Source organism: Pan troglodytes, chromosome 8 (genome assembly GCF_028858775.2).
Source record: "Pan troglodytes isolate AG18354 chromosome 8, NHGRI_mPanTro3-v2.0_pri, whole genome shotgun sequence".
Classification (NCBI taxonomy): Eukaryota; Metazoa; Chordata; class Mammalia; order Primates; family Hominidae; genus Pan; species Pan troglodytes.
Window position 1 is genome coordinate 115,727,805 of NC_072406.2, and position 26,571 is coordinate 115,754,375.

At 53.6% G+C, this 26,571-nt stretch overlaps 1 protein-coding gene across 10 annotated transcripts in view; it reads right to left on the reverse strand.

The window, feature by feature from the left end:
- Window positions 1–26,571, reverse strand: part of SH3PXD2A (SH3 and PX domains 2A) — a 266,664-nt gene that overhangs the window by 30,719 nt on the left and 209,374 nt on the right. For 7 of the 10 annotated variants that reach the window (XM_063782079.1, XM_016919275.4, XM_016919276.4 and 4 more), the window contains 2 exons: window positions 8,019–8,132; window positions 3,392–3,475 (listed from right to left, as the gene is read on the reverse strand). In XM_063782079.1, coding sequence (XP_063638149.1) covers window positions 3,392–3,475; window positions 8,019–8,132 — 198 coding nt within the window. The remainder of the gene's footprint in view (window positions 1–3,391; window positions 3,476–8,018; window positions 8,133–26,571) is intronic. The other 3 variants (XM_016919277.4, XM_063782081.1, XM_054660488.2) reach the window with 1 other exon arrangement.

Consider the following 26,571-nt stretch of genomic DNA (forward strand, 5'->3'; position numbering starts at 1 on the left):
TTTTCAGCACGCCCTTCTCTGCTGCAGAACTTGGTCAGCATCGACTCAGGGAGGGCCTTACTCCTGGAGGCTTTCAGATTCCAACCCAGCCATGCTTCGGACTGCTGCCAAGGCGGCCTGAGAACCCTGCCCAGCCAGATTCTGACTCGGCCCTTTGAGAAGTTCAGGGCTCCACAGTCCAACTCTCTCTGCTCTCCTGCCTGCTCCTGGTTCTGCTCCATTTTCCAGTGAGGCATGGCAAATCCCAGCTCAGCGGCGGCCAGAGGGGCAGCGCCAGGCTCCGGGAATCCAGGATTCTGAGGTTAGGATGAGGCGAGGCCTGGGCTCCACATTTTGCCTTTGTTCAGCTGGGCTATTTTTAAAAGTCTGTGGTTCGAGCAGGAAGCCATCATTAAGGTTTTCCTAGGCAAGGTTGCATTTGCAGGGAAAAATGACAGCCCTTCTCGTGGGAAGATCAGAGGAGCCCTGCCCTGCTTCATGGCAGAGAACAAGGTCTAGCCCATCATGTGGGCTCAGCCTCCTGGGCCACTAGGGCCCAGCCCCAGCCTTCGCAGCCTCCCGGGGTGCGTGGAAGACAGAATCCCGTGGGCCATGTAAGCCCAGGCTTTCTCCTGACCTCTTGGGGGTGGGGGCAGAACCAGGGATATCAGTTCTGGCCGGTAAAGTTGAGCTGCTCCTGCAAAAGGTTCTTGGGGGCTCTGGGGCTGCAGCAACCACAGATGTCCAGGAGTTCACGTGCTGCTGGTGAGAGCTCCTGGATGGGAGGCTCGTCCTGCCCCGGTCACTGCACAGGTTGCAGGGATGAGAACCCAGAGCCCTCCTCCCTGGCAGGGCTAGGCAGGCAGACCAGGTCGTCCCAGCTCCTGGGTTTCCACCCAGTTGGCTCAGATGGCAGAGGCATGGACTTTCCATGTGGACACAGGCCTTGTGGGTCTCAGGCCTTCCAACTCACAGGTGTCCCAAGGAAGAGAGACTTGCCTGGGCCACAAACCCCATCTGGGGGCGCCAGACAAGAGAAGGCCCAGACAGACGGACATGGCCTCAGCGGGCAGCTGCATGATTCAGGGTGGTCAGGGTCTTGGGAAGAGATGTCCCGTCGGAAATGGGGTTGAGGGAAGGGAGGCTGTGAGCTCCAGTGGGATCCTCAGGGCTTCTGGGAAGCACTGGGGCCGTGAGCACTGACCACGCCACCAGGAGACGGTGGCAGCCTGCCCTGGGGAGGGCTGGCCAGGCGGTCAGCCGGGTGGGTGAGGGGGATAGGCCTGCTTTGGTTTTGGAGGCAGGGGCTGGATGTCCTGTAGTTTCCAAACCACAGAAGCCTCCTCTTCCCCAACACTTTCCCCTCTGTCAGCAGTCTCCCCACTCCCTTCCTGCCCCCACGACTTACCCAACCCCACTGAGAGAGGCCTTTTGGTTCCAAGGGCCTGGCTGGCTGAGGGAACGGGGAGCGGAGGCCGTGGGGAAGCTCCGCTTTTCTCTTGTCTAGCTCCTCCACAACCTGCAGCCTGCCTCCCCCACCAGCTCTGCTGTTTGCAGCAAGCGTCTCCAAGCCAACTCTCTGCAAGTTTTTCTTGGCTGCCTGGTTTAACTTAGCCCATCAGGCTGAGGCTGGGACATTATGTTGTTTAGGTCTCTTATTTAAGAGAGAGAGAGAGAGAGCAAGAGCTGGGGGCTTATATTTGCTTAGGTATGGGTGACCAAGAATTAGGCATTTCATTGCGTATTTGTGTCTCCACATATCACTGTATGTCTGTGACTGGCATATATGTGGTGCAAGGCGTTGTGTGTATGAAGCTGTATGTGCCCTTGTGAGTGTTGCTGTGGAGGAACGGGTGGCGTATGTGTGTATGTTGCGTATATGTGTGTGTGTGATGATTTTGTGACTGTGTATGATGCATTTGTGGTGGTATAAACAGAAGACACATGGCACGGTGTATGCGTGGCTGCATAATTGGAATTGTGTATGTGTATTGTGAGTGGCTGTGTGCCTGGGACTGTGGATATGTGGGTGTCAGGGAGGCTGGATGTGACAGGGCGCACAGTCGTATCTGTGGCCATGAGGGCTGTGCGTGTCTGTGGGGTTGTGGAGATGGTCGTGTTTGGGGCTCAGTATGCAAGGGTGTTTGGAGCCAAACCTTCATCCGTGCCATGCATTTCCAGACTTACGTCCCACTCTCCTTTGCCGCCAAGGCTTGAACTGCGTCCCAGCTTTAGGGTGGCCATTGCTCTATGTCCAGCCTGTTCTTGCTGTTTCTACAACTTGACCCCCAGCCCTGTGTCAGCCCACAGGGTCCAGCCCAGGCTGTGCCCTCAGGACAAGCTGGACTTCTCATGGCCAGTGCTCTGTGCCTGACGCTGAGCCAGCCATAGGCTGTAGCCACCTGTGTCCAGGCTTCCTGCTGCTTTGGGCCTGGGGCAGACACCAAAACATGCTCTTACAGTCATTTAGAACCAAGCTGTGAGGGTGGGGGTCACTGGGTGTCCCCGCTTCCAGAAAGGCCAGTGTTTATGATACACCTCTCTCTGTGCCGTCACTGTGAGAAGCACACACACCCTGCTCCATGCGGGGCTGGCCAAGCCCTGGCCCAGGGGTCTGCAGATGTTTAAGGGTTTGTTCAGCAGCCCAGCCCTGGGGCTTTGTTCCACTCCCTTACCTCCCAAGTTCCTGGATGCTAGAAAGATCCTGGGCGAGAAAGCTCTAAACCCACAAACATCTGATCAGCCCATGTGCTGGGCCTGGGGGGCTCCCTGGACTCCCCTGGATCAGGCCCCTCCTGAAGCCCCAGCAGTTACTGCTCCTGGCTGGACCTGACCCTCAGCAGAGCCTGTTGGGCTGCACCCTGATGCCAGGCTGGGTCTGGCTTTGCTCCCTTTCTAGTTTCCGTGGAGCTGGCAGGAGGAGCGTGAATGTGAGCCAGTCCTTCTTTCTGCTTTGTTCCCAAGAAACTGATAGAACAACTTTGGCCGAGGGAGCATTTTCTCAGAGGACAGGGGCCATGAAGGATGGGGGAGTGGGATGGCCCCAGCAGAGGGCTAGACACGCTTAGCTCCTTTAATCTGCAGCTTCCAGGGCCAATGTGGCCTTTCTTAAAGACCCGAGACCCCCTTGTCCCCCTCCTCAAGCCCCTGTACCTTTTCAGGGAACCCACAACTGTGTTCCATGACCCTCATACCCAGGAGGTTGACAAAGCCAGAGCCACCCCCAGTGCCACCCCGATTCCCAAGCAGGCCCACCCCACACCAGCTGCAGTAGGTGAGAAGAAAGCCTGGCCCATGAATCTGGGTGAACAAGGAGGCCACAGGGCAGAGAGCAGAGCCCGGAAAGAAAGAGCAGTGTTAGCGAGAGACAGGCGGTCGCTGCGAGGGAGGAGAAGCCAGCTCCCGCAGTCACCTCGGCTGTGCTGCCTGTTGACCATCCCGCCCAGGGTCCACCGGCGATCCAGGCGCCGCAGATGGGCCTTGCGTCTCTTGGACACTGGTGTGGGAGATGGCGATGGAGCATGCGGCCAACAGCAACCGGTGGAGAGAATGGAGATGAGGATGAGATGGGATGGGGGTGGGAGGAAGGGGCACAGGGAGGGGAGGCCCACACTTCCAGTCACCATCACCTGGACTGAACCAAAGGGCACGCCCCTGTTGGATGGGGCAGATATGACAGGTCATGGTCGGCACACAGGGAAAAATTCAACCAAACTCCACAGTGTGTGCCCCTGAGCCTAGGAGTGGGCTAAAGCCTTTAGAATCCCAGCACCTTAGAGAAAAGAGGGTCCCTAGCTCCAGCCCAGTGCAAGACAGCCCCTCAGCTACAGCCTCCAGGGATGGTGAGATCAGTGTCCCTCACTGCTGGGCGGTGCTGATTCCCAGGAGGGTGTGGGTTCCTGCAACATCTGAGCTTATGTCCACTCGCTCACTGAGTACTGACTGTGAACGTGCTACCTTGGACAGGCACCATGCTTGGAAGAATCAGTGTGCCCAAGAGAGACTTGGATCCCTTCCTTGCAGGGCTGAGAGCTCTCGCCATTCTGGGAACCTTTCCCTGTGTCTCTGCATTCCCAGGGCCTAGCACAGGGCCGGGCACACAGCTGGGTCCCAGGAAGTACCTGCTGAACGGAATGACACAAGGGTGGGTGCCAGAGGCCCTGGCTCTGCTCCTCCTCTCAGGCCACCCATCGGGACATCTGATGACAGGGGCCCCCTCCCCAGCTTCTCACTGCTCCTGACCCCGTGCCCTGAGCAGCATCCTGCACTGCTCCTCTGGTGGCTGCTGCTCGGCTCTGAGCCCCCTGCACCCTCTGCTCAGACCCCAGCTCCAGATGCCTCTGTCTTCCTGTGAGACTCCCAGATGGAATGGATACTGGACCAGGGCTCCAGGGTGCCAGCTGGCCTCACTTCCTGCCACCACAGAAAGAAGGTGCCAGGCTGCCCGGGTCTGGGGGTGGGAGAAGGGCCAGTGGCTGGAGTGAAAATAAAACGGTCCCAGACCACCGAGGCCCTGGGAAAGCATTTGCTTTCCTGGAAGAAGAGGGACCTGTCTGACCTGCTTCTTATAAGGACAAAAGGGTAGGAGGTGTGGACTCCAGTCCAGGCCCCACTGCCAGCAACCTGTGTCACTCTAGGAGGCCAGCCACCCATCTCTAAGCCTCTCTTTCCTCATCTGTCTTACAGTGACACCACCTGCCCTGGCATGAGCCTAGACAAGGGGCTGAATGGGCTCTGGGAAACATGAATCAGGTCCTGTGCAAGGCCTCCTGGTGGGGCGGGGAGAGGTGGGGGAGGTGTGTAGGGCTTCTCTGCAGAGATGAAGGGGTTCAGCTCATGGCCAGACCAGAGGCAGCTTTCGCAGTAAGGTGTTGATGTCGGCATTTACTCTGTGTGCGAGGCCCAGTTTAAACCATGTACAAAGATCATCTCACTTGGGCCTCACAAAAGCCCTATGTGGTTGGCATCTTACAAATGGGGAGACAGAGGCACAGGGCTTTAAAGAACACTGTGTGTCAGGCAGCATGTGAATCCAGGCAGTCTGGCTCCAAAGCCTAGACTCTTAGCATAGACTCTGCACCCCGAGCTATTGCTGTTCCCCTAACTCTGCTGCCCCTTGGGCTGCCAAGCCCTGGGAAGAAGGGGATGTGGGGAGGGGACAGGGTCTGGGTGCTGGGGGATCTGCTCACTAATGGGGTACATGCCTTTGGTACAGCAGCACAGAAGACCGTGGTCTGTTCCGCATGTCCCAATATGCGCCCACTCTGGAGGAAGCAGGTCCATACTGGTAGATGTGGGACACAGGAGCAAAGGCAGAGACTTGGGTTCTGGTCTTGGCTCTATCACAAATGAACCCGAGGGCTTGACAGAGGTAACACACCTCTCCTGGTTCACTGAAGCACCCTGCGAATGTCAGGCTTGGACCCGCACCTCTGTCAGTGGACAAGAAAGTCTCAACTCCCACCCTTCCTACCATACTGAACTCCCACAGCACACCTGGGTTCAAGAGCAGCATGAACATACATCAAAGTGTCTCATGATAAGGACACACCAGAACAGCCAATCATCTTTTCTTCCTAAAGTAATGAAGATGAGCTATTAGGAAAGCTTTGATAGGATGCAGGCTTCCAATTTCTGTCTACAGGGCTCAGGGCACCTATGATGGGATGGCCATAGTGCTGGGGTAGAGATGGCTGGAGAGGGAACTAGTGTCGGCCAGTCTCTTGGCCATGTGGCTGCAGGTGCAGAGAGACTAGCGGACACACCACAGCAGCTGGGGCCTTAGGCCCAGGGGACCCATCCCTGAGCCCTTCTGTAGATCTGGGTGGGAAATGCCCAAGATGTGACGGTGGAATCCACAGCTATCCAGAAGTTGCCAGGAGAATTGGCACACAGGCCCTGTCAGAGGCGTGCACAGGAACCTATTTTAGGAGAATCGCCCTGGGCACGCACGCACGCGCACACACACCCACACCCACCCCACACACACATACACCCACACCGCCTCTGAACGCAGAATCTGCACTGGCTGCCTGATTCTTCCTCCATCAAGGTCAAAATCCTGCCCAACCCACTACTACTTGTTCTGCGCGCAAAGCACCTGCCTTCTGTTCCAACCAGGCTGGCATCTGTGCTCCACACCTCTCACGTGCTTTCCTGCCCTGGCCTTCTCCCCACTCAGTGCCTAGGTCCTCCATAATCGACCCAACAGCTCCGCTCTGACCTTCCTGGTGCAGCCTTTTCAACTGGGGCTCCGATTCATACACGCACTGCCCTAGAGCTGCCTGTACTGCTTACAAGCAAAATGCTTCACAGAGAGGTGTGTGGCACAGCAGAAAGGACCATGGGACAAAGGAGGTGGACTAGGGTCCAAACCTGATAAACATCTTGAAGCCTCAGTTGCCACAGCTGGAAGGATGGGGATGGCCATAGCCACAGGGTCCTCCCAGGGTGGGGGCAAGGGCACTTCAGGACCTGGTCTAGCATCTGGTACTTTGTGAGCTCCTGCTGTTTTTGAGAGGCCCTGGCATGCCCTATAGAATGTGGAACTAGGGGCTGGGCACTGTGGCTCATGCCTGTAATCCCAGCACTTTGGGAGGCTGAGGTGGCGGATTGCTTGGGGCCAGGAGTTCAAGACCAGCCTGACCAACATGGCGAGACCCTGTCTCTACTAAAAACAAAAATTAGCCAGGCGTAGTGGTAGGTGCCTGTAATCCCAGCTACTCAGGAGGCTGAGACATGAGAATTGCTTGAGCCCAGGTGGCAGAGGTTGCAGTGAGCTGACATTGTGCCACTGCACTTCAGCCTAGGAGACAGAGCAAGACTCTGTTTCAACAACAACAACAACAAAAAGAATGTGGAACTAGGTAGGAGGCGAGGCTGGGGACTGCAGGCATATGAGACCAGACCTAGCTCAGGGGCCAAGACTCTCCCCTGCTGCAGAGGTGCAATGGAACCAGAGGGAAGACAGGTGCAGGCTCAGCCCCAGGGCTCAGGGAGCAGCCCAGCCTGAACATGCGGGCCCTTCCCAATGGGGCCTTGTCCCTGGAAACCTGTCACACAGTGGAAGCACACGGCAGGGGCCGAGGCTCTGGTCAAGGGGCTGAAGTAAAGCCTCGACATAGGAGGAAGGGCGAAGCCCCAACCGCCCGCCAAGTAACCGACATTTAGGGGAAGAATGAATAAGGAGCTGGCGCTTGGCGGCTGCTTACTTTGGCCTGGCAGCAGAAAGCAGGCCTGGAGGTGGCCTGAGCACCGGGTGGCGGCCTCAATCCCTCTGGCTTTCAGACACATCCATCTGGACCATCCCCACCAACCGTTAGGGAAAGAATTCCCGCAGCCAGGCCATAGGAGGCTTGGAAGCCATTAGGAGCAGGCAGCCAAGAACTGGGGGTGGCGCAAACGGACTGGGCTCAGGCAGCCTGCTCTAGGGAGTACAGAAGCCACAGATAGGCCCAGGCCAGTGCTGGCTTAGAGGGCAGGGGCAGACTCTTTGAAATGCAAGGAGAAAGACCCTGAAAAACCTCACTGAGTAGTTTTTAAGTGTTTGGAATTAAAAAAAAAAAAGAAAAAGAAAAAAAAAAAAAAAGGAAGGGCTGGGTGCGGTGGCCCACACCTGTAATTCCAGCACTTTGGGAGGCCGAGGCATGTGGATCGCTTGAGCCCAGGAGTTTGAGACCAGCCTGGCCAACATGGTGAAAGCCTGTCTCTAGAAAAAAATACAAAAATAAAAAAAAAAATAAGAAAAAGGGGGGTGGGTGGGAAAACAAACCTCATGAAGCCAAATCTAATCAGAGAGGCTGACTGTGTAGGGGTCTGAGCCATCCCTCAGTTCCTGAGCCCCTGAGACAGAGCAGCAGGGGTCGGACTGGGGTGGGAGGTGAGCTTTTGGGCCAACCTTACTGAGATGGGATCCCAAGGGAGGAGGCTAGGATATGGCTCAGCTCACTTTAGGGGTTCTGTTGGTTCTAGGGGAAGAGTGAGAGAGCTGCCTCCAGAGGCCGCGTTGCTCCCTGCCCCTTGGATCTGCAAGCCCTCACCTTCTCCAGTCTTAGAGGTGTTGATGTCAGAGTCATCCCGAGTACCATTCTGGGCCTCCAGGTAGGTGGCAGGGACCCAGCCCTGCTCCTCAGAAGTGCTCACGAACCACCAGCCTGCAGGGAGGACAAGAGAGAACAGGACTGTGAGAGACTGCAGGGTGGCAGGGGTGGCTCGGGGGCCAGGACAAGGACGGAAGGAGAGGCACAAGAAGCGGAGCATGGAGCCAGATGGCCTGGGGACCCAGCAAATGCCTGGCCCAGCTCCAGCCTTGAGGAGCCTGCGTCTGTTCTAAGGCAGAAATGACCAGCACACTTCCCGAGAAGTGGGACCAATAAACTGTGAGCCACACTAACAAATGTCTGATGGAAAATGAAATAGACATAGTGATATGTCCAGTGTGTGAAAATTCATCTTGCAGGAAAGGCCAAGGGAGCTCCGGCCATACAGAGAGACCATTTATGGTCTTTCAAACCCATTAGGATGACTGGTTTGCCTGGAGCTTGGCTGCCTTCTCAGCTTTCAAACTAAGTGCCTCACAGACAGTCTCTAACGGTCAACGGTTGCCTTTTCCCCATCGCGGGTCAGCGGTACCTTCGCATTGGTGCCACTCACAGCTGCCCTTTAAGTGTGTTCACGTTTCAGTCGCAGTAAGTGGGCACTGCATCCTCAGCTGATGCTTGACGATCATGGCCATGTGATAAAGCCTCATTCATCTTATTTGTTCATTCATGCAAAGTCCTCTGAGCACCCGGGTCTTGGGACTCCACTAACTGCCTTTGGTCCCTTCCGAGAAGGTCCTCTTCACACGGTCCTGTCTTCCTCCTCATCCCTTCTTCCCTGACACTTCTTTGCCCCCAAAAGTAATTTGGTACTGATTCTCTTTTCTGCTCATGGCCCAGTTCTCCATTTCCTGTCTGGAGAACTCAAGGCTTCTCCCTGGGCAGCACTTGAGGCCCTGTCACCATCCACTGCAGCAAGTGGCCGCCCAAGGATCTAGAAGGCACGTTGGTGGGAGGAGGCTCTCGGGTGCCTCCAGGTGGGCTCAGCACTGGGAGGTAGAGAAGGCTCTGTGATGGCTGCTGTGAAAACAATGGAGAGGAGGGGAAAACTGCCAGGTACCACTGCACAGTCGCGGGAAGACCTCAAGGACTTAGAACCCCAGCTCATCTCCCAGGTCTTCAACTAGGTCCCCACCGCCCCACATGACAGGTCTGGGCTTGCAAACAGCCAGCAGTCTAGTCCTGAATGCCCTCTGTCTCCTACCCTTTCTGGGGAGTTCCACAACCCTCTGCTTGCAGCTCTGCAAAGCGCATGAAATGCCCTGGACCAGGAGTCTGGACTCTTGAGGTCCAGGCCTATGTGGCTCAGGGGCCTCAGTTGGGTCACTGCCCTTTTACGGTCTCGGTGTCCTCCTATCTGGAGAGGGGTTACCTCTGAGCTACTGGCTCAAGCACCATGATCCAGGGCCCTGTGGGCTGCCTGGACAGCCCACAGGTTCTGTCCCTCTCTGCCTGGGGTGAGAGAAGAGAGGTAACAGGATCACTTCCGGAGAACCCCCGGTCAGGCCCTCTTGCTCCCTATGCCCATCTCCCTCCCCTAGGCTCTGCCAACCCTGGAGACCACAACCTTCTCTTATGACACAACCCATACACACCTGAAAAAAGGAAGCCTGGGCCAGTGAGTCACAAGCCATCAGAGTCAGGAAGAACTGGGGATATGCCCCCACTGCTGGTGAAGCAATGCCACTGGTCCAATTCCTGTACCTCCTGCTCTTGCTCCAAACCCTGTGTCTCCCAGATTGCCCACTTCTCAGACTGTCTGTGCCCGGGCCACTTACTGCCACGTTTATTTCATAAACACGTACATAGGTGAATGAGACACTGTGGCACTGAGGGGCTGCAGAGCCTTGATTGGAGCCTAAGCAGGCTGGCCTCTAACCCCTACACTCTGCTGCCTGTGTGGGACCAGGATAGGCAGGCAATCTCCAGGGTGAGAAGCCCACACCAATTCTCAGGTAAACTCTCTACCCCTGAGACCTCCTACGCTGGGGACATTGGTCTGAGGCTGGAAGAGGGCAGGTGGGCATCATCGGCAGGCTGGATAGTTCTCTGGATCACAGAAAAAGGTAGGTACCTCTTAGGAGCGAATAGCCGAAGTCACTGAGCAGCTCGTGGTGACAGGCAGGTGCTGGAACCCACTGGTTGGGGACTGGGCAGCAGCCACTGGCAGGTCAGAGACTTCTGGACACACCACTAAAATTTATCATCATTTCCCTGGCCTCTGGGGCTCAGTGGTTATTAGAGCACCAGATATCTGTACTCACTCAACTTCTGGGTGATGAGACTGCTTCCAGGTGGCTTGTAATTATGGGAACTCAGGAAGGGTCCAGACCATGCTTGGGGCATGCAGTACCCTTGAGAGCTAGCTACAGTGGGCAAGGGATGCCCACACTGGGGCCAAGGTCAGGCTGGAGGAGGTGGACTTTGGCCCCTAGGGAGCCCCCACCTGACCTCTACTTGCACCTTGGCTGTTCTGACATTTGGATAAACAAGAGGCGCCATTCCTTCCACATTCGGCTATTGGGAGGAAAGCCAGTAGGACCCATTTGTTGACATGGTGGAAGGGGTTTCACTGTCTACTTCCCTTGACCCAGGAAAAGCCCAACCTTCACTAGCTAGTCAAGGAGTCCCAGGGCTCTGTCTCCATGAGAATGCCCAACAACCTTTCCCTGTCTACCCTTTACAGAGACATCCAGCAGAGGCAAAGGGCCTAGGCCTGTCCCCCTGGGGAGAGGAGGGGAGGAGCAGCAATGGATGCAGGGAGCATTTCAGCTGCCTCATTGCCCTGGGCCTGGAGTGGATACCTGCCTTCGTTCCCTCTGCCTGATTCAGGTTGGGAAAATATTACTGAGGCTTGCATGTCAATTCCCCTGCCTTTTGCCTGAAGGTGGCTGGGGGTCACCCTCGTCTTGCCCACAGCCACTTGCACATTCTGAACCCAGCATGGAACACTGAGAGGGCTGCCTGGAGCAGCACCACCATCCTCCCTGATGCCCAGGCCACCACGGTTTGGTTGCTCAGAAGCTGTGGCTGATGGAGGCCCCAAAACAGCCAGAGGGCATGGACTTTGCAAGGGGCTCTGCCTGGGATGTTTTTCCCCCTTCTTGAGCTTCTGGGGGAGTACTCTCAGGAACCCCAGCAGCCTCTGCCAGGAAGCACCAGTCCCAGCTGTTCTCCCACAGATGCTGGCTGGAGGTCACAGAGCAGGGCTTTCCCGTCTCCCTGGGCTGCATGTCATGTGACCCTGCCTCCTTTACCACAGATGTGGGCACATCTGGCCACTCATCTCCTGATTAGTCTGTCATCTCTCTGGACACTGTTGATGGTTCCAAGCAAAGCCACTCAGGGGCTTTTTTAGGAGCAAACGTGGGTGCTTTGATCTAAAACCTGAGTCCCACAAAACTCAGGAATTGCAGGGGGCATATGGGGTGAGAAGCCTGAGAATTAAGTCAATAAAGCAGCAGCAGAGTCAAGAGAGAGAGAGCCAGAAGCGCTGGCTTGTGCCTGTAATGTCAGCTGCTTGGGAGGCTAAGGTGGGTCACTTGAGGCCAGTTCAGCCTGGACAACATAGCAAGACCCCTACTCCCTTCTCGTAAAAAAAAAAAAAAAAAAAAAAAAGGAAAAAGATAAAAAGGAGATGGAAAGTGACTCAGTCCTGATTTCCATCATTTGGGCTCCTGGTTCCAGATGTGCTAAAGCTAAGCCATCCCATTAGACTTCCTAGCTGCAATGAGTTAACGAACTTCCTGCACCGTTTACCTTACGGTAATCCTCCTTATCCACATGGGATACATTCCGAGACCCCCAGTGGATGCCTGAAACTGCAGATGGTACCAAGCCCTTATATATACATTTTTTTCCTATACATACATGCCTATGAAGAAGTTTAACTTATACATTTAAGGCCAGGAGTTCAAGACCAGCCTAGGCAACAAAGTGAGACCCTATCTCTACCAAAAATTTTAAAATTAGCCGGGTGTAGTAGCACACACCTGTAGTCCTATCTACTTGGGAGGCTGAGGTGGGAGGATCACTCGAGCCCAGGAGTTTAAGGCTGCAGTGAGCTATGATTGTGCCACTGCACTGGAGCCTCGGTGACAGGGCAAGACTGCCTCTAAATAAATAAATAATTTATAAATTTAATAATAGAAATTTACAAGTTAGGCACAGGAGATTAACAATAATTAATAAAATAGAACAATTATAACAATATGCTGTAATAAAAGTTATGTGAATGTGGTTTTTCTCTCTCAAAATACTGTAATATTTTCAGACCACGGTTAACCTCAGGTAGCTGAAACCATAGAAAGCAAAACTGCAGATGGTTGGGGGGACTACTGTATCTGGAGCTGGGTTTCAATTATTTGAACAGAGACAGTCCTTGCTGATGCCACCCCTAACAATCACTAAGCATCATGATTGAAGGTCCCCCATCGTGAGCCAAATCTGAGGAACAAAAGTCAACCAGGCACCTGCTGCCACAGACCTCAGGAGGGAAGGACGGAGCCCACCAAGCCATTCTGGGCATGTGGTCACTCCCCAAATTTCTGCTTACCAGGATGTAACCCCCAAGAATCCCAAAGAGCTGTCACCACAATTCCCAACTTGGAGTCATTTACAGGAGGCTCTTGAAAGCTGAGGCTCTCACATGCCTTCGCAGGTGCAGGTTCTAATGTCAGTAGTGGTCAGGTGGGGGTGGCTCATGCCTGTAATCCCAGCACTTTGGGAGGTCAAGGTGGGAGGACTGCTTGAGCCCAGGAGTTCCAGACCAGCCTGGGCAGCATAGTGAGATCCCATCTCTTAAAAAAAAATGTTGATAGCACACGGTTCTGGTTCCCATGTCTCATCCTGACACTTCCCATGCTAACCACCCTAGGTGGTGGTATGTGTCTGTGGTCCCTGCTACTTATGAGCCTGAGGTGAGAGGATGGCTTGGGCACGGGAGGTTGAGTTTGCACTGAGCCGTGATCATACCACTGCACTCCAGTCTAGGTGACAGAGCGAGACCCCACCTAAAAAAAAAACCAACCACATACCCTTGTCCACACCTCCCCCAGCACACTTCCTCTCTACCACTGCACTCTCAGATCCTGTGGGAAAGAAAACGGTGCCTCTGCATGCATTGGAGGGGAGCCTGGAAGCCCCACGGGGCTCACTAGCTGATGCCTGAGCCCTTCTGGGGAGCTGAGCCACATCCAGGGGTTCAGGTTTTGCTTGCTCCTCAGTGGTGCACCAGTGACTTTGGTCAGGAGCCCTGGTTGCCACAATTGACGTCTGAGCTGCTGGCACCTGGCAGAGGCCTGTCAGCAGCCATGGGTGGGGTCAGCGCAGGGAATCTTTCCAAGAGGCCCAACAGTGTGACTCACGCCAGGGTTCCTGGAGGTCTGCATAGAGTCGGGGTGGGCGCCTCTGCTCATGTTAACCTGTGCCCACCTAGGTGGTATTTGAGCCTGTCTATCTTTGCTCAGTGGAGTGCCCATAGCCAAGGTGGTGGCAGGCTCTTCTCTGCAGCTGTCATCTCCCCTGGCATCAACAGAGCCTGGGCCGGGCGCGGTGGCTCACACCTGTAATCCCAACACTTTGGGAGGCCAAGGTGGGCAGATCACAAGGTCAAGAGATCGAGACCAGCCCAGCCAACATGGTGAAACCCCGTCTCTACGAAAAATACAAAAATTAGCTGGGCATGGTGATGTGCGCCTGTAGTCCCAGTAACTCGAGAGGCTGAGGCAGGAGAATCGCTTGAACCTGGAGGTAGAGGTTGCGGTGAGCTGAGATCATGCCACTGCACTCCAGCCTGGCGACAGAGCGAGACTCTGTCTCAGAAACAAAAAGAACAAACCTCCCCCCGGCCAAAAAAACCAAAAAACAAAAACAGAGTCTGACACAGGAAGGACCTGAGACCTGAAGCCACACAGCCCCACTCTGCACATGCTAGAGATGACATGGCAAGCCCAGGCTGGTGAGGATAAAAGTCTCAGCCCCGGCCGGGTGCAGTGGCTCAAGCCTGTAATCCCAGCACTTTGGGATCCAGGCAGACGGATTGCTTGAGGCCAGGAATTTGAGACCAGCCTGGCCAACATAGTGAAACCCTGTCTCTACTAAAAATACAAAAATTAGCCAGGTGTAGTGGCCCATGCCTGTAATCCCAGCTACTGGGGAGGCTGAGGCATGAGAATCACTTGAGCCCGGGAGCCGGAGGTTGCAGTGAGCCAAGACCATGCCATTGCACTCCAGCCTGGGTGACAGAGTGAGACTCTGTCTGAAAAACAAAAACAAAAACAAAAAAACGCTGGGCGTGGTGGCTCACGGCTGTAATCCCTGTAGCACTTTGGAAGGCCGAGGCAGGCAGATCACTTGAGGTCAGGAGTTCAAGACCAGCCTGGCCAACATGGTAAAACTGTGTCTCTACTAAAAATACAAAAAAATTAGCCAGGTGTGGTGGCGGATGCCTGTAATCCCAGCTACTTGGGAGGCTGAGGCATGAGAATCGCTTGAACCCGGGAGGTGGAGATTTCAGTGAGCCCAGATCATGCCACAGCACTCCAGTCTAGGCGATGGAGCAAGATTCTGTCTCAAAAAAAAAAAAAAAAAAAAAAAAAAAAAGACTCAGCTCCAAGTCTTGACGGCACAGCGGGAGAATAGGATTCTAATAGGATCCTAAGTTGCTATTAAATATCTTAGGGTGAGGAGCTCCTGGTCAGCAGTTAATGTGGTCCAGCCACCATAGAAGCTTCTGGTGCGGCAGAGATGTTGAGATGGGAAGAACTCAGAGACAACCCTAGGCACATCCCTGGGCCACCCACACAGTCTGAGATACAGACCATCATGCTGCCCTGCCCAGCGGGCCCCTGTGCCGTACATTCGGTTCCATAGCAAGTTTTGCCCAGCTCTCCTTGTGTGCTGAGGCCTGTGTGGCAGAGGTAGGAGCGGAGGCCAGGCCTGCTCCGCCCCCGGGAGCTTCCAGCTGCCTGTGAGTGCAGACCCATCCTCCATCCGGGATCCCTGGCTCCTGGGGAAGGAAAGGAGCAGGACTTACATGGAAAGCTTCCCCAAGAATGAAGAAGAGGAGAGGATGCCTCCAGTGGAGAAGAGACCCAGATATGGGATCAGGAGGCCTTTGGAGCCAAGGAGAAAGGCCCTGTGTGCTTGGACATGATATGCACATAGCACCGAGGCCGTGTCTGCACATGTGTGTATCACACATTGACAGCTGAACACTGAGCAGGGTGGTCTGTTAGGCACTTGTTCCACATACATGACTTTATTCACACTTCGAGGATCTTGAGAAATAAATGTTCTTGTCATCATCCATCCCACTTTGCAGATGAGGACTCTAGGCTTCACAACCAGGGAGTCCAGCTGCAGAACCCAGGTTCTTAGCCACTGTCAGCAGATAAGGTACAGGTCTGTTGCATGCACGAGTATAAGGTGACTCCTTGAGAATGTATGTCCCTGAATATTGGTACTTTACACAGATACTTGAGAATGGACACATCTCTGAGCAGGTGTCTTGTATGTGCACACCATGAGGAGAGATGCCAGCCTGCATGTACCTGGGTGTCAATGTGTACAGCTGAGGGTCCTCTGGGAACAGAGGTAATTAGGGGTATTCAGTCAGAAAGACTCGAAGTGAGGTCCTGGCTTGCTGCTTCCTAGCTGTGTGACCTGAGGAAAGTTACTAGACCTTTCTGAGTCTCAGTCACCCTCTTTGTAATGACAGGAATGAATGGAGCGTATTTCCTGAGGTTGTTGAGGGGAATAAAGGAGACACTGCAGGGAGGTAGCTTAGGTTGAACTATTATCCACATGGCAGTGGTCGTTAATCACTAGAGGGTCAGCACCCACGGGTGGCCAGGTGGCATCTGTGCTGTGCACAAGCAGAGGACAGCCTGAGAGCATCAGGAGGCACTCACTCATCTTGGGAAACTGACTTGAGTGTGTGTAGGCGTGTGCCTATGCATCTGCTCTAAGCTGGGGTTTTAGGGCTATCTTCAGGGGTTTCAGAAGGATGGAAGGAAGTGGACTGAGAAAGTGGCCCTATCTGTGCCCAGGTTCGGGGCAGCTGTTCTCTGGCTGGCTGCCACACCTGGCTTCTTCCCCGAGAAGTCAACCCTGGTTTCCAGGTTCAAAGGAAGCAGGATCTTTTGGGAGGTGGGGCAGGGAGCTTGGTGGCAGCAAGAGATAGTGGGGACCCTCCCAAGGGGCCTGGGCTGGCTAGGAGACCCCTTAGTGCACCCTTCAGCCCAGCCTGGCAGTCAGGCCCTCTGATACCTGCCAGGGCGTTTGATGCCTGCCAGGGCCTTGCTTAGGCAGGTCTTCTTGCCTGGAGTGCCTTTATGCTGAGATGACCCCTCCCAGACAGGGGCCAGGGGAGGGGCTACCATGCTCATTCCCTTGAATGGGAAACTGCAGCCTGTTTTAGAGGAACCCTGAGAGAGGACCCCAGGTACACACGGTGTGTGGCAGAAACCTTTATTCTGGAGTCTCTAGCCCTGGTTTTCAGGGCTAAACCCCTAGACCGGAGAAATTGTTTAGGAGAATCCCAAACTGGACAATACCCCAAAGCTGCCTCACCCTGGCCTGTCCTTCCATCGGGCCATGTCTGTGCAGTGCCAGAAGGCCAGGGCCCAGCCCTTTCCAGATGGCAGAGGCCCAGAAAGAACGAACATGTAGCCTGGCATTTACAGCCAGCCATGCTCTGTGAGCCTTAAGTAACAACCCACTTTGCAATGACCCAGGGGCTGAGGAGAGGAGGCAGCAACATGGGGGGTTCTGGCCAGCACTTCCAGCTCAGGGCAGGGAAGGGAGGATGTCCCAGCCCCGGGAGGGAAAAGCTGGGGCCCAAGCACCAGGTCCTCCCTCTATCCAGGCTAAGCATCTTCAGTGAACCGGCCCAGCAGAGTCCACCTGTTTGGCCAATTTCAAATCTCTCTCAAATTGACTGATGCTGACACCAGGGGAGGGAGGGAAAGAGTAGAGATGAAGCTGGGCACGGTGGCTCAGGCCTGTAATCCCAACACGTTGGGAGGCCGAGGCAGGCGGATCACGAGGCCAGGAATTTGAGGCCAGCCTGGCCAACATAGTGAAACCCCGTCTCTACTGAAAATACAAAAAAATTAGCCGGGCGTGGTGGCGGGCGCCTGTAGTCCCAGCTACTCAGGAGGCTGAGGCAGGAGAATGGCATGAACCTGAGAGGCGGAGCTTGCAGTGAGTCGAGATCGTACCACTGCACTCCAGCCTGGGTGACAGAGCGAGACTCCATCTTAAGAAAAAAAAAAAAAAAGAGTAGAGATGGAAACTGAGGCACAGATTGACATACACAGAGAGACAGAGGTAAATGAAAGAGTGAGCCAGACAGAGCAAGAGGCCAGGAGAGGGACCAGGGCCTTAGACTCTCCAGGAATGGGGGAGCCTGGCTGAGGGCGGCAGGAAGTGACGGGCACTCCCAGGCCACTGCTGTCCCCAGGGTGACTAGGCCACAATGGCCTCCTTAAGGAGGGAGAATAATGAGCTCGTTAGGGCCAGAGTCAGGCCAGCTGCACACAATTAGGATGTTAATTAAGTCCTCTGAGGTCACAGCTCGGCCTAGGACAAAACAGCTGGTGGGGGGAGGGGAGACCCCCCACTCCTTCCTCTCCCTCTGAAATCCTCTCGTCCTCCCCCTCTGACTCCCAAACCTCCCAGCCCTGTTCAGCCCAGGATTGAGCCCAAGGATGCTTCTTAATCCCTTCTTCCTAGACAGACCTCGGTTAGGATCCTAGCTTTACCACTCACTGTTGGCGTGACCTGAGATAGGTCACTGGCCCTCTCTGAGCCTCACTGGCACACCAGAGTAATATTAAGTACCTGGGGATGCCCAGTGGCATCAGGAACATACGGTGTATGCAATACCCAGAGATTTTCACCAGCAAGTATTTCCCGAGCACCTGGTATGGGCCAGGTCCTGTTCCAGGCACGAGGACACTGCAGTGAACAACACCCATCCGGGACTCATGCTCTACTCCCCCATCACCCAGGCATGGCACACGCGGGGTTCGATTGCCGCCTGTGCCCTGGCCCTGAGGCCTGCTGGAGAAGGCTGGGCTTCAGGCTCTGGGCACAAACCCAGAGGATTTCAAGGCAGGATGAGACTCAGAGCTTGGAGTTTGGAAAAACCCAGGAGGCTTTAGATGACTTCCAGGCTTCATGTTTTCCTTCCCCGTGAGTTACTCTTGGTCCTTCACATCTGGCTTAACACCAGGTAATTCAGAGCTCAGAATGTGGGCTGCACTCATTCCATGCCCAGGCCTATGTAAGGGTTTTGGTATCCAGGTGGGGAAGGGTGCATGGTGGAGCTAGGAAAAGAGGAAGACAGGCCCTGCCTCAAACTCCTCCTCATACAGGCTTGGGGTGGGTGAACAGCAGCAGCCCACTTCCAGAACCCTCAGCCAGCACCCTGACCTGCTTCTCAAAGCACCTCTATTCATGATTTAAACCTGAGCTCAGACCTTGACCCTTTGGAAGGGTGATCTTCCTAGGCATTCCAAGTTCTTTGCTTGGTGCGGGTTTGGAGAAGGGAATAGGGCATTTGCGAGCTCCAAGTGGTGACGGGTGGGGAGACACTGAGAGGAAGAAAGGGCTGAGGGCATCCTGGCCAGGCGCATGGCACCAGCGCTGCCTACCTACCCATACCACACCCAGCACAAGGCTGGGCCCAAGTGAGTGCTGCTGTCCTGGACCCAGCCTGACCCCTTTCCCATGACCTCCAGGCAGAGCTAAGGCTTCTGCCTTTGTGGAACCAGAGAAGCTGGAAATGCAGGCTGTCTGCAAGTGCTGTGCCTTTAAGACCAGTGAAAGGCCGCCCACCCTGGGCCAGGCCTCCCCTGGTCAGAAAGCCCTGTCACTGCAGCTCTTGCCAAGACACGCGCCTCCATGGTCCAAAGCAAACAGGAGCGAGCGAGAAACTCCTCCAGTCCCTCCTGCGTGCACCCACACAGCCCCTGCCTTCATGAGCCACTCAGCGGGTCCTACCTGTGGCCACCCTGCTCCGTTGCCCAGGGCCTTCCCTCCCCTAGATGGGCTCTGAGGCCACCAGGGACCCAGAACCTCCCCTGGGCGCCTGGGGCCTGGATTCCAAGACCATTAGCACAGGCTGCTACGTCACCATTTGGAAGGCTCCGTGGAGTCCGTGTCAAGACAGCCTGGGCTGCTGCCACCTTCCCACTCAGCTCCAGCCTGCCCACCTCACCGAACAGGCCCAGAAGCCAGTGCTAGGCTGGGTCCCCGCCAAGCCCACAGGGCTCTGGTGTGTCTGAGCAGACCAAGGTCATGGGTGAGGCACCCAGAAGGAGGCCTGACTAACAAGCATCGCAGGCAGAGAGGGACACATGGTTAAACGACAGGTAGCGGAGAATGGTTTCCAGCGAGGGCGCCAGAGCCAGGCTGCCTGGGATTGAGGCCCAGCTCTGCTACTTGCCAGCTGCATGAATTTGGGCAATTGCCTCAATTTTCTCATCTGCAAAACCGACCCAAAGTACCCACATCTCAGTGTTGTTATGAGGATTAGAGGAGCTGATCCTTGAAAAGCCTTCAGAATAGTGCCTGATTGGAATCAGAATAGTGCCTTCAGACGAGCACAAGTCGCAAAGCGCTGACATGAAGTGAAATTCTAAAGAAGGAACCAAGACCTTAATGCGCCTGGGTGACTGGGGCCAGGGATGGCCAGGGAAGCAGGTAGGTCTTAGGCGTCTGGAGTTTCAGGGGGAGAGAGAGACCCTCATGGTGTCAGTGTCATTTACCCTTGACCTCAGAAGGTCTCTACTGAAAACATGTGGGTCTGATTCTGTGCCTGGCACGGGTGGGGGTCGGAGACAGGTTGAGGTGGAGATTACAAGATGGCATGAGGCCTCTCCAGGAGCTGCAGAGCAGTGGATGGATGAGAAGGGCGGCTGCTTGCAGGGGGACTTGGCACGAGACTGCTTGTGCTGGGTGCGGCAGGGCGACCCAGACAGCCCCGTGCAGTGGACATGGCGGTGAGTGATACAATGCTTGCCAAGGAACCAGAGATATCCAGAGATGAGAATGACTAGGCAGAAAAGAATTCTTAGAGGAGAAGAGGCTTGAATTGAACCTCAGAGTGACAGGCTGCATGGGCTCACTCTAATGGCTTCATAGGGGATTATTCCAGATGAAAATGAGGCATTCAAGGCCGGGCATGGTGGCTCATGCCTGTAATCCTGGCACTTTGGGAGGCTGAGGCAGGTGGATCACGAGGTCAAGAGATTGAGACCATCCTGACCAACATGGTGAAACCCTGTCTCTATTAAAAGTACAAAAGTTAGCTGGGCATGGCGGCGTGTGCCTGTAGTCCCAGCTACTTGGGAGGCTGAGGCAGGAGAATCGCTTGAACCTGGGAAGCGGAGGTTGCAGTGAGCCAAGATCGTGCCACTGCACTCCAGCCTGGCGACAGAGCGAGACTCCGTCTTAAAAAAAAAAAAAGAAAAAGAAGAAAAAAAAAAGAAAAAAAGAAAATGAGGCACTCACCTCAAGCTGGTGCCCTCTCTCAGTGCCATTATTAAGCAGAGCACAGAGGTGTGAGCCTGTGCCCAGATTCCTAAACATGAGGCGCTCAGGAAAGATGGAAGATGCAAGAAGGTAAACTCTAATGTCACAACTGTAAATGATGTGGATGGTGAGAGAGACCTGCTGTCAAAGGCAAGACGATGGAAGATGATAGAAGAGTGGCAGTCAGGGAAGGAGAGTGGGGCGGGAAGGGGTGGCCTGCTAAGAATCCAGTCAAGACACTTACATTCTCAGAGGTGGAGCCCTGAGGACATGCTCAGGGGAACAAAAAGGGTGTTTTCCCTGCTGTTCCAGAAAGAGAAAGAGTAAGAAAGGGCTAAGTCGGCCAGGCACAGTGGCTCACGCCTGTAATCCCAGCATTTTGGGAGGCCGAGGCGGGCGGATCACCTGAGGTTAGGAGTTCGAGACCAGTCTGGCCAACATGGCGAAACCCCGTTTGTACTAAAAATACAAAAATTAGCCAGGTGTAGTGGCACATGCCTGTAATCCCAGCCACTTGGGAGGCTGAAGCAGGAGAATCGCTTGTACCCAGGAGGCGGAGGTTGCAGTGAGCCAAGATCGCACCACTGCACTGTAGCCTGGGTGACAGAGCGTGACTCCATCTAAAAAAATTAAAAAAAAAAAAGAAAGAGCTAAGTCTCTTTCCTGAGGAGGGTGTGGCACAGGGAGGAGGGGTCTCCTGGGCTCCTGTCTGCAGCTCAGCATTCGCTCTCAGCAGGAAGGGTCTCAGCCTGGCACACGGATCCACAGAGGGTAAGTAGACCCCAGGCAGAGGTAGGGACAGCATGGACAGGCTGCCTCAATGCACTCTCACCAGCTGGCCGCGGAGAAGGGTCCCAAGAGCATTTGACAAAGAGCCCTCCAGTCATCATCAGCAATCGTAGGAGACATGGAGATGGGAGCAACACCCAAGGACACAAAATGGGCAACGGTCCCAGCTTTTAGAGAAGAAGGCGGTGAATTCCAGAGTAGAGAAGGGCAGCCTCATTGCTGGTCGTGGTTAAGTAAAACATGGACTCCCTAAGGAATGCTGGGAGAGCCTGGGAAGGGGCTCTGCACACTCACCCAGGCAGTGTCGGTCAGAAGGGTGCAACAGGAAGAAAGGGGGCCTGGCAGTGAGTGAGCTACTGGACTGGTGGGCCCGGGATGTGTCACAGCTGAGACCTCCAGGCCCTTGTGTCCCTCATGATCCCCCAGGGCCCTGGGGGCTACAGGGAAGCACTGACAGATCCCCAGCTCGAGGGCTGGCACAACCCAACAGGACGGAGTGGCTCCAATGGGAACCTGTCCTGTTGGATGTTTTAATCAACCCAGGATGAGGACAGAGACACAGTACTGGCAGCACGATCTCATTTAGCAAAAGCTGTGCCAGGATTAGGAGCCAAAAAAGAGGTCTGAACAGATGGTAATGACAGCTCAAATCTGACAAGATGCAAAGTCTTAAATGGAGAGACAAAAGGACATGGCTTAGTATGAGGATCTTAAAATTTACTGTTCAAACTTTTTGGAGCAAATGGAAGGGCAATATCAATTTTAACAACCATGACGCCAAAATCTTAGGTGCAAGCTGGGAGGGTCCAGGCAGCCTGAGTTGTGCAGGTCCCCCTCCTGGCAGTGAGGATGAGAAAGGAGTTCTGAGGACCATGTGTTCAGTATGTCTTGGGGCAGAAGTCTGTCCCCAGGTCTGTGAAATCTTAGGCTGCCTTAGGAAACTCAGAATGGGGGACTTACCCAAGGAGTGTGTGGCTAAGGGGAGGTGCCAGGATTGGCACTCAGGTCTCATACCCAGTACAGCATTCATTCAGCGACCCTTAAAACCACTCCAGCTCAGCTGTTCATTGTCTTGCAGAAGGAAACCAGCAATGCCTGCTCTATTAGTGCCCCAAATGCCTGCTCTATTATGCCCCAAATTCCCATCTGACAGATGAGCCAAGAAACCCAGTCCCTCATCTGCTTCTCCTCCGCTCCACTGGTGTCTACCAAGCCCTGAGTCTTGGAAGAGTCGAGGGTGTGGCTTTTCCCACTCCTCATGGAGAGGTGGTTTTCAGGCTTGCCTCCAAGTTGCCTCTCCTCTAAGCCCACATGGTAGGGCGAGGCAGGGACACCCAGGCTGAAAGAGCGTTCTGGCACGAGATCTCACCCAAGGGCTTTGCCAGGCAAGAGTGACTCTGAATCTGCTTTCCCCAAACCTCAGGTATTTCCACACCACACACAACCTTTGCTATATCCTTGAATTACATATACTGTGGTTCATATAACATATACAGATGTGCCTTGACTTACAGTGGGGTTACGTTCCGATAAAGCCATCGTTAAGTTGACAATATCCCAAGTTCAAAATGTACTTAATACCCCGAATGACCCATCATAAAGCTGAAAAATTGTAAGTCACACCATCATAAGTCTGGAAATGGACTGTATATTTAAAGCGATTTGCCTTTTTTTTTTTTTTTTTTAACTTCAAGAAAGAAATTTGCTAAGGAAACTTCAGATCGCCACCATGAATAAACAACGAGGACCACTGGCTCCAACCAGAAAAGCACACACGATGAAAACAAAGCTATGTAGTACATTTGAACCGTGCCACAAATGAAGAGGCTGAGCCTGTGGCCCGCTCTTTCTTTGCTACACAGATTTGCTAGACAGGGGTTAAAGATCATCGAACATCAAACTGAGATAAGTCAGAAGGCTTGGAAGAGAACTGCAATGAGACAAACTTTTCCCACTGTGTGATGCAGAAGGATTGATATTGCCTCTCTGCCACCTAAGATCCTCCCCTGTATCATGGTGTTGGGTGGACTACAGCTTTAGGAAGCCAACGTCAGACTAGTGTGGTGCCTGGTCCTTCAGATTGGCTGAAGGAAGAGACTGAAGAATGAGGCTTAAGTTCTCATTGGTGAGATGGGAATATGAAACAGCATGTATTTACTACCAGTGTTGTGGGGAGAAAAAGAAAAGAAAAGAAAAGAATGGAAAGTGCCCAGCAATGTGCCTGGTGCTTAATAGATCTATTTGCAGCCTGGAGAAGAGAGCTGTGGTCACTTGAAATATAAAGATTATCCTTATCCATTTAACTGGCTTACTCCAGTGCCTAAGATGCATACATGTACGAGTTTGTATATTTTTCCCCTTTCTCTCTTTGCTAAAAATGGAAGCTTCTTGGCCCCAGAATGGACTTGGTTTCAACTAAAAGCTGTAGGCTGACAACCATCCCCTCCCTCCCAGCTGAGTTCAGCCCCTCTTCAAGTGGGCAAAAATAAAACGGGGACAATTTAGACTTTAAAGACCATCTCCATAAACAAAACAAACCCACTCCACAATTTGTCTAGGGCATTCCTCCCTCCAAAGCCTCCTTATTTAATTTCTGGGGAATTTTAAATAGAGGGCTTGCAAAAATCCAGTACCGCCTGACGTTAGCAGCTCTCTGACAACGTGGATTCTTCTACTTGGTGTGGGGAGCAGCCACCACGAATGCCGATGCTTTTCCAGGCTCCTTTCCCAGTTGGAATTTGGGAGCCACTGGTGTCACCCTAGGAGACAAGAGGCAGAGGGCACCCTAGGTGCCTAAGAGACAGAGTCCCACTTGGGGTCGTTTAACTCTGCATTCCCCAAGCCCTCCGGCCAGGTGAACCAATGAACCTGAGTAACACCTACACTAGTGTCATCTTAGTGTGTTTATTTAAGTTGACTTTATTTTTTAAAACATAAACATGTATTTCAAAAAGACATTTTCCTATGCTACAGTGGATGGAAAACCAGCATTCCTAGGTATAGACGGGAGATTCCGGAAAAACACATACAATGAAACAATGCCATGAAGTTCAACAAGAGATCAAGGCAAGTTCTAGCATGATTCTAAGCCTGGGTCAGATTTGCTCTTGGTCAAACAAACAAATGACATCAGCCAGCGTCTGACAGATGTTAACAGCACAGGAGCCCCAAATGGAGATTCTCCCCTTGACCCAATGTGGAGTGAAAGAGAACTGAAAGGAAAGAAACTTCTCGTGACGAGATTCAATGCCACTCAATGCTGTGTCCGCCCAGCACATGTTTGCACGACCCACTCTCGGGGAACCACTGATCTTCTTCAGGTGAAGCTTAGGGTAAAGAATCTGCAGACCAGGCCAGGCGCGGTGGCTCACGCCTGTAATCCCAGCACTTTGGGAGGCCGAGGCGGGCGGATCACCAGGTCAGGAGATCGAGACTATCCTGGCTAACAGGGTGAAACCCCATCTCTACTAAAAAATACAAAAAAAAATTAGCTGGGCGTGGTGGCCTCCACCTGTAGTCCCAGCTACTGGGGAGGCTGAGGTAAGAGAATGGTGTGAACCACGGACATGGAGCTTGCAGTGGGCTGAGATTGCATCACTGCACTCCAGCCTGGGCGACAGAGCGAGGCTCCATCCCCCCCCAAAAAAAAAAAAAAAAAAAAGAATCTGCCGAACCTTGGTTCAAATCCAAGCCTGGCCACAAGCAAGCTCTGAGGTCTCAACTGTTTCCTCTGAAAAATGGAAACAAAGCCACCTGCCCTACTTACCCTTAGAGAGTTACTCTGAGATAATAGATGAGAAAAATGCTTTGAAAAGGATAGGCCAGGTGCGGTGGCTCACACCTGTAATCCCAGCACTTTGGGAGGCCGAGGTGGGCAGATCGTTTTGAGTCCAGGTGTTCAAGACCAGCCTGGAAAACATGGTGAAACCTTGTCTCTACTAAAAATGTAGTTTAAAAAATTTAGCTGGGCATAGTGGTACACACCTGTGGTCCCAGCTACTCGGGGGCTGAGGTGGGAGGATCACTTGAGCCCAGGAGGTCATAGCTGCAATGAGCCGTGATCATGCCACTGTACTCTAGCCTGGGCGACAGAGTGAGACCAAGTCTCAAAAAAAAAAAAAAAAAAAAAAAAAAAGTCTCCAGGCTATAGGCTGGTGGGGGCAGAGGGGTTACTATTCTAAGCAATTTCAGAAACCCAACAGACTCCTAACTATCCCCAATAGAACTTACTGCCTAAACTGGATGGTAGCCCATCCCTGTCCATCAGAGAAAAGGAAAGGAGGGTGAATATGCCACTTGAAAATTTTCTTTCACAGCTGGCCTTTCCCAATAGCCACATGGGTTTCCAATATTATCCTCATGTTACAGATACGGAAACTGAGGAGCAGAATGGCCACATGCTGGCCACAGAGTGGCTATTCAGTGGCAGAGTAGGATTCGAAGCCTTTCTTGGGGCCTGGGAGAAGTACCCCCTGTCTTGCTTTTTGAATGCACATGCAGCAGGGTTCAGAAGCCCCCAAATGTGTTGATGTCTTTGATTCATTGCTGTAGTACCCAGGCCCCGTCCTTCAAAGCCACTAACTTTGTGATGTTCCCCTGACTCCCCTACCAGCCAGCGTTCTGCTCTCCTAACTGACGGCTCCCCCATCACCTTGACCGTAGGTTTGGGTTGGCCAGTCCCCCAGCTAGACCAAGAGCTCTCTGAGGACATAGGCCGAATCTTGCTCATCTTGGCATCCTGACAAGCTCAGACTCTCTGAAGCCCAGCTCCTGGGGCCAATGCGGGATCAGCACTGGGCATCTTCTCTCCAGCTGTCTTCCTGCCGGCCCCCGCAACTTCTGCTCTGCTAGAATCCTGTGCGGTGACTCAGCCTCTGGGCAATGTTCCTTCTTCCAGTTCCCCAATTCCCAATTTGGGGAAATGACTTCGACCCACAGCAAGCATCTCTAGCTTACCCAGGAGGATCTGTCTTCAAGGACCCAAGGCACAGAGGTTTTTGTTGCTTGTTGCATAATTTGCCCAGGATCATCCAGTGAGCTAATACTTCCAGTCCTGACAGCTCATGTAGTCTGCTTGGATACCTGACCTGGCCATTTCCATCTGGGCCTCTCCGCTTACAGGAATGGAAGATCAAAGCTCAGGGAGGCCCCACAGGCTAAT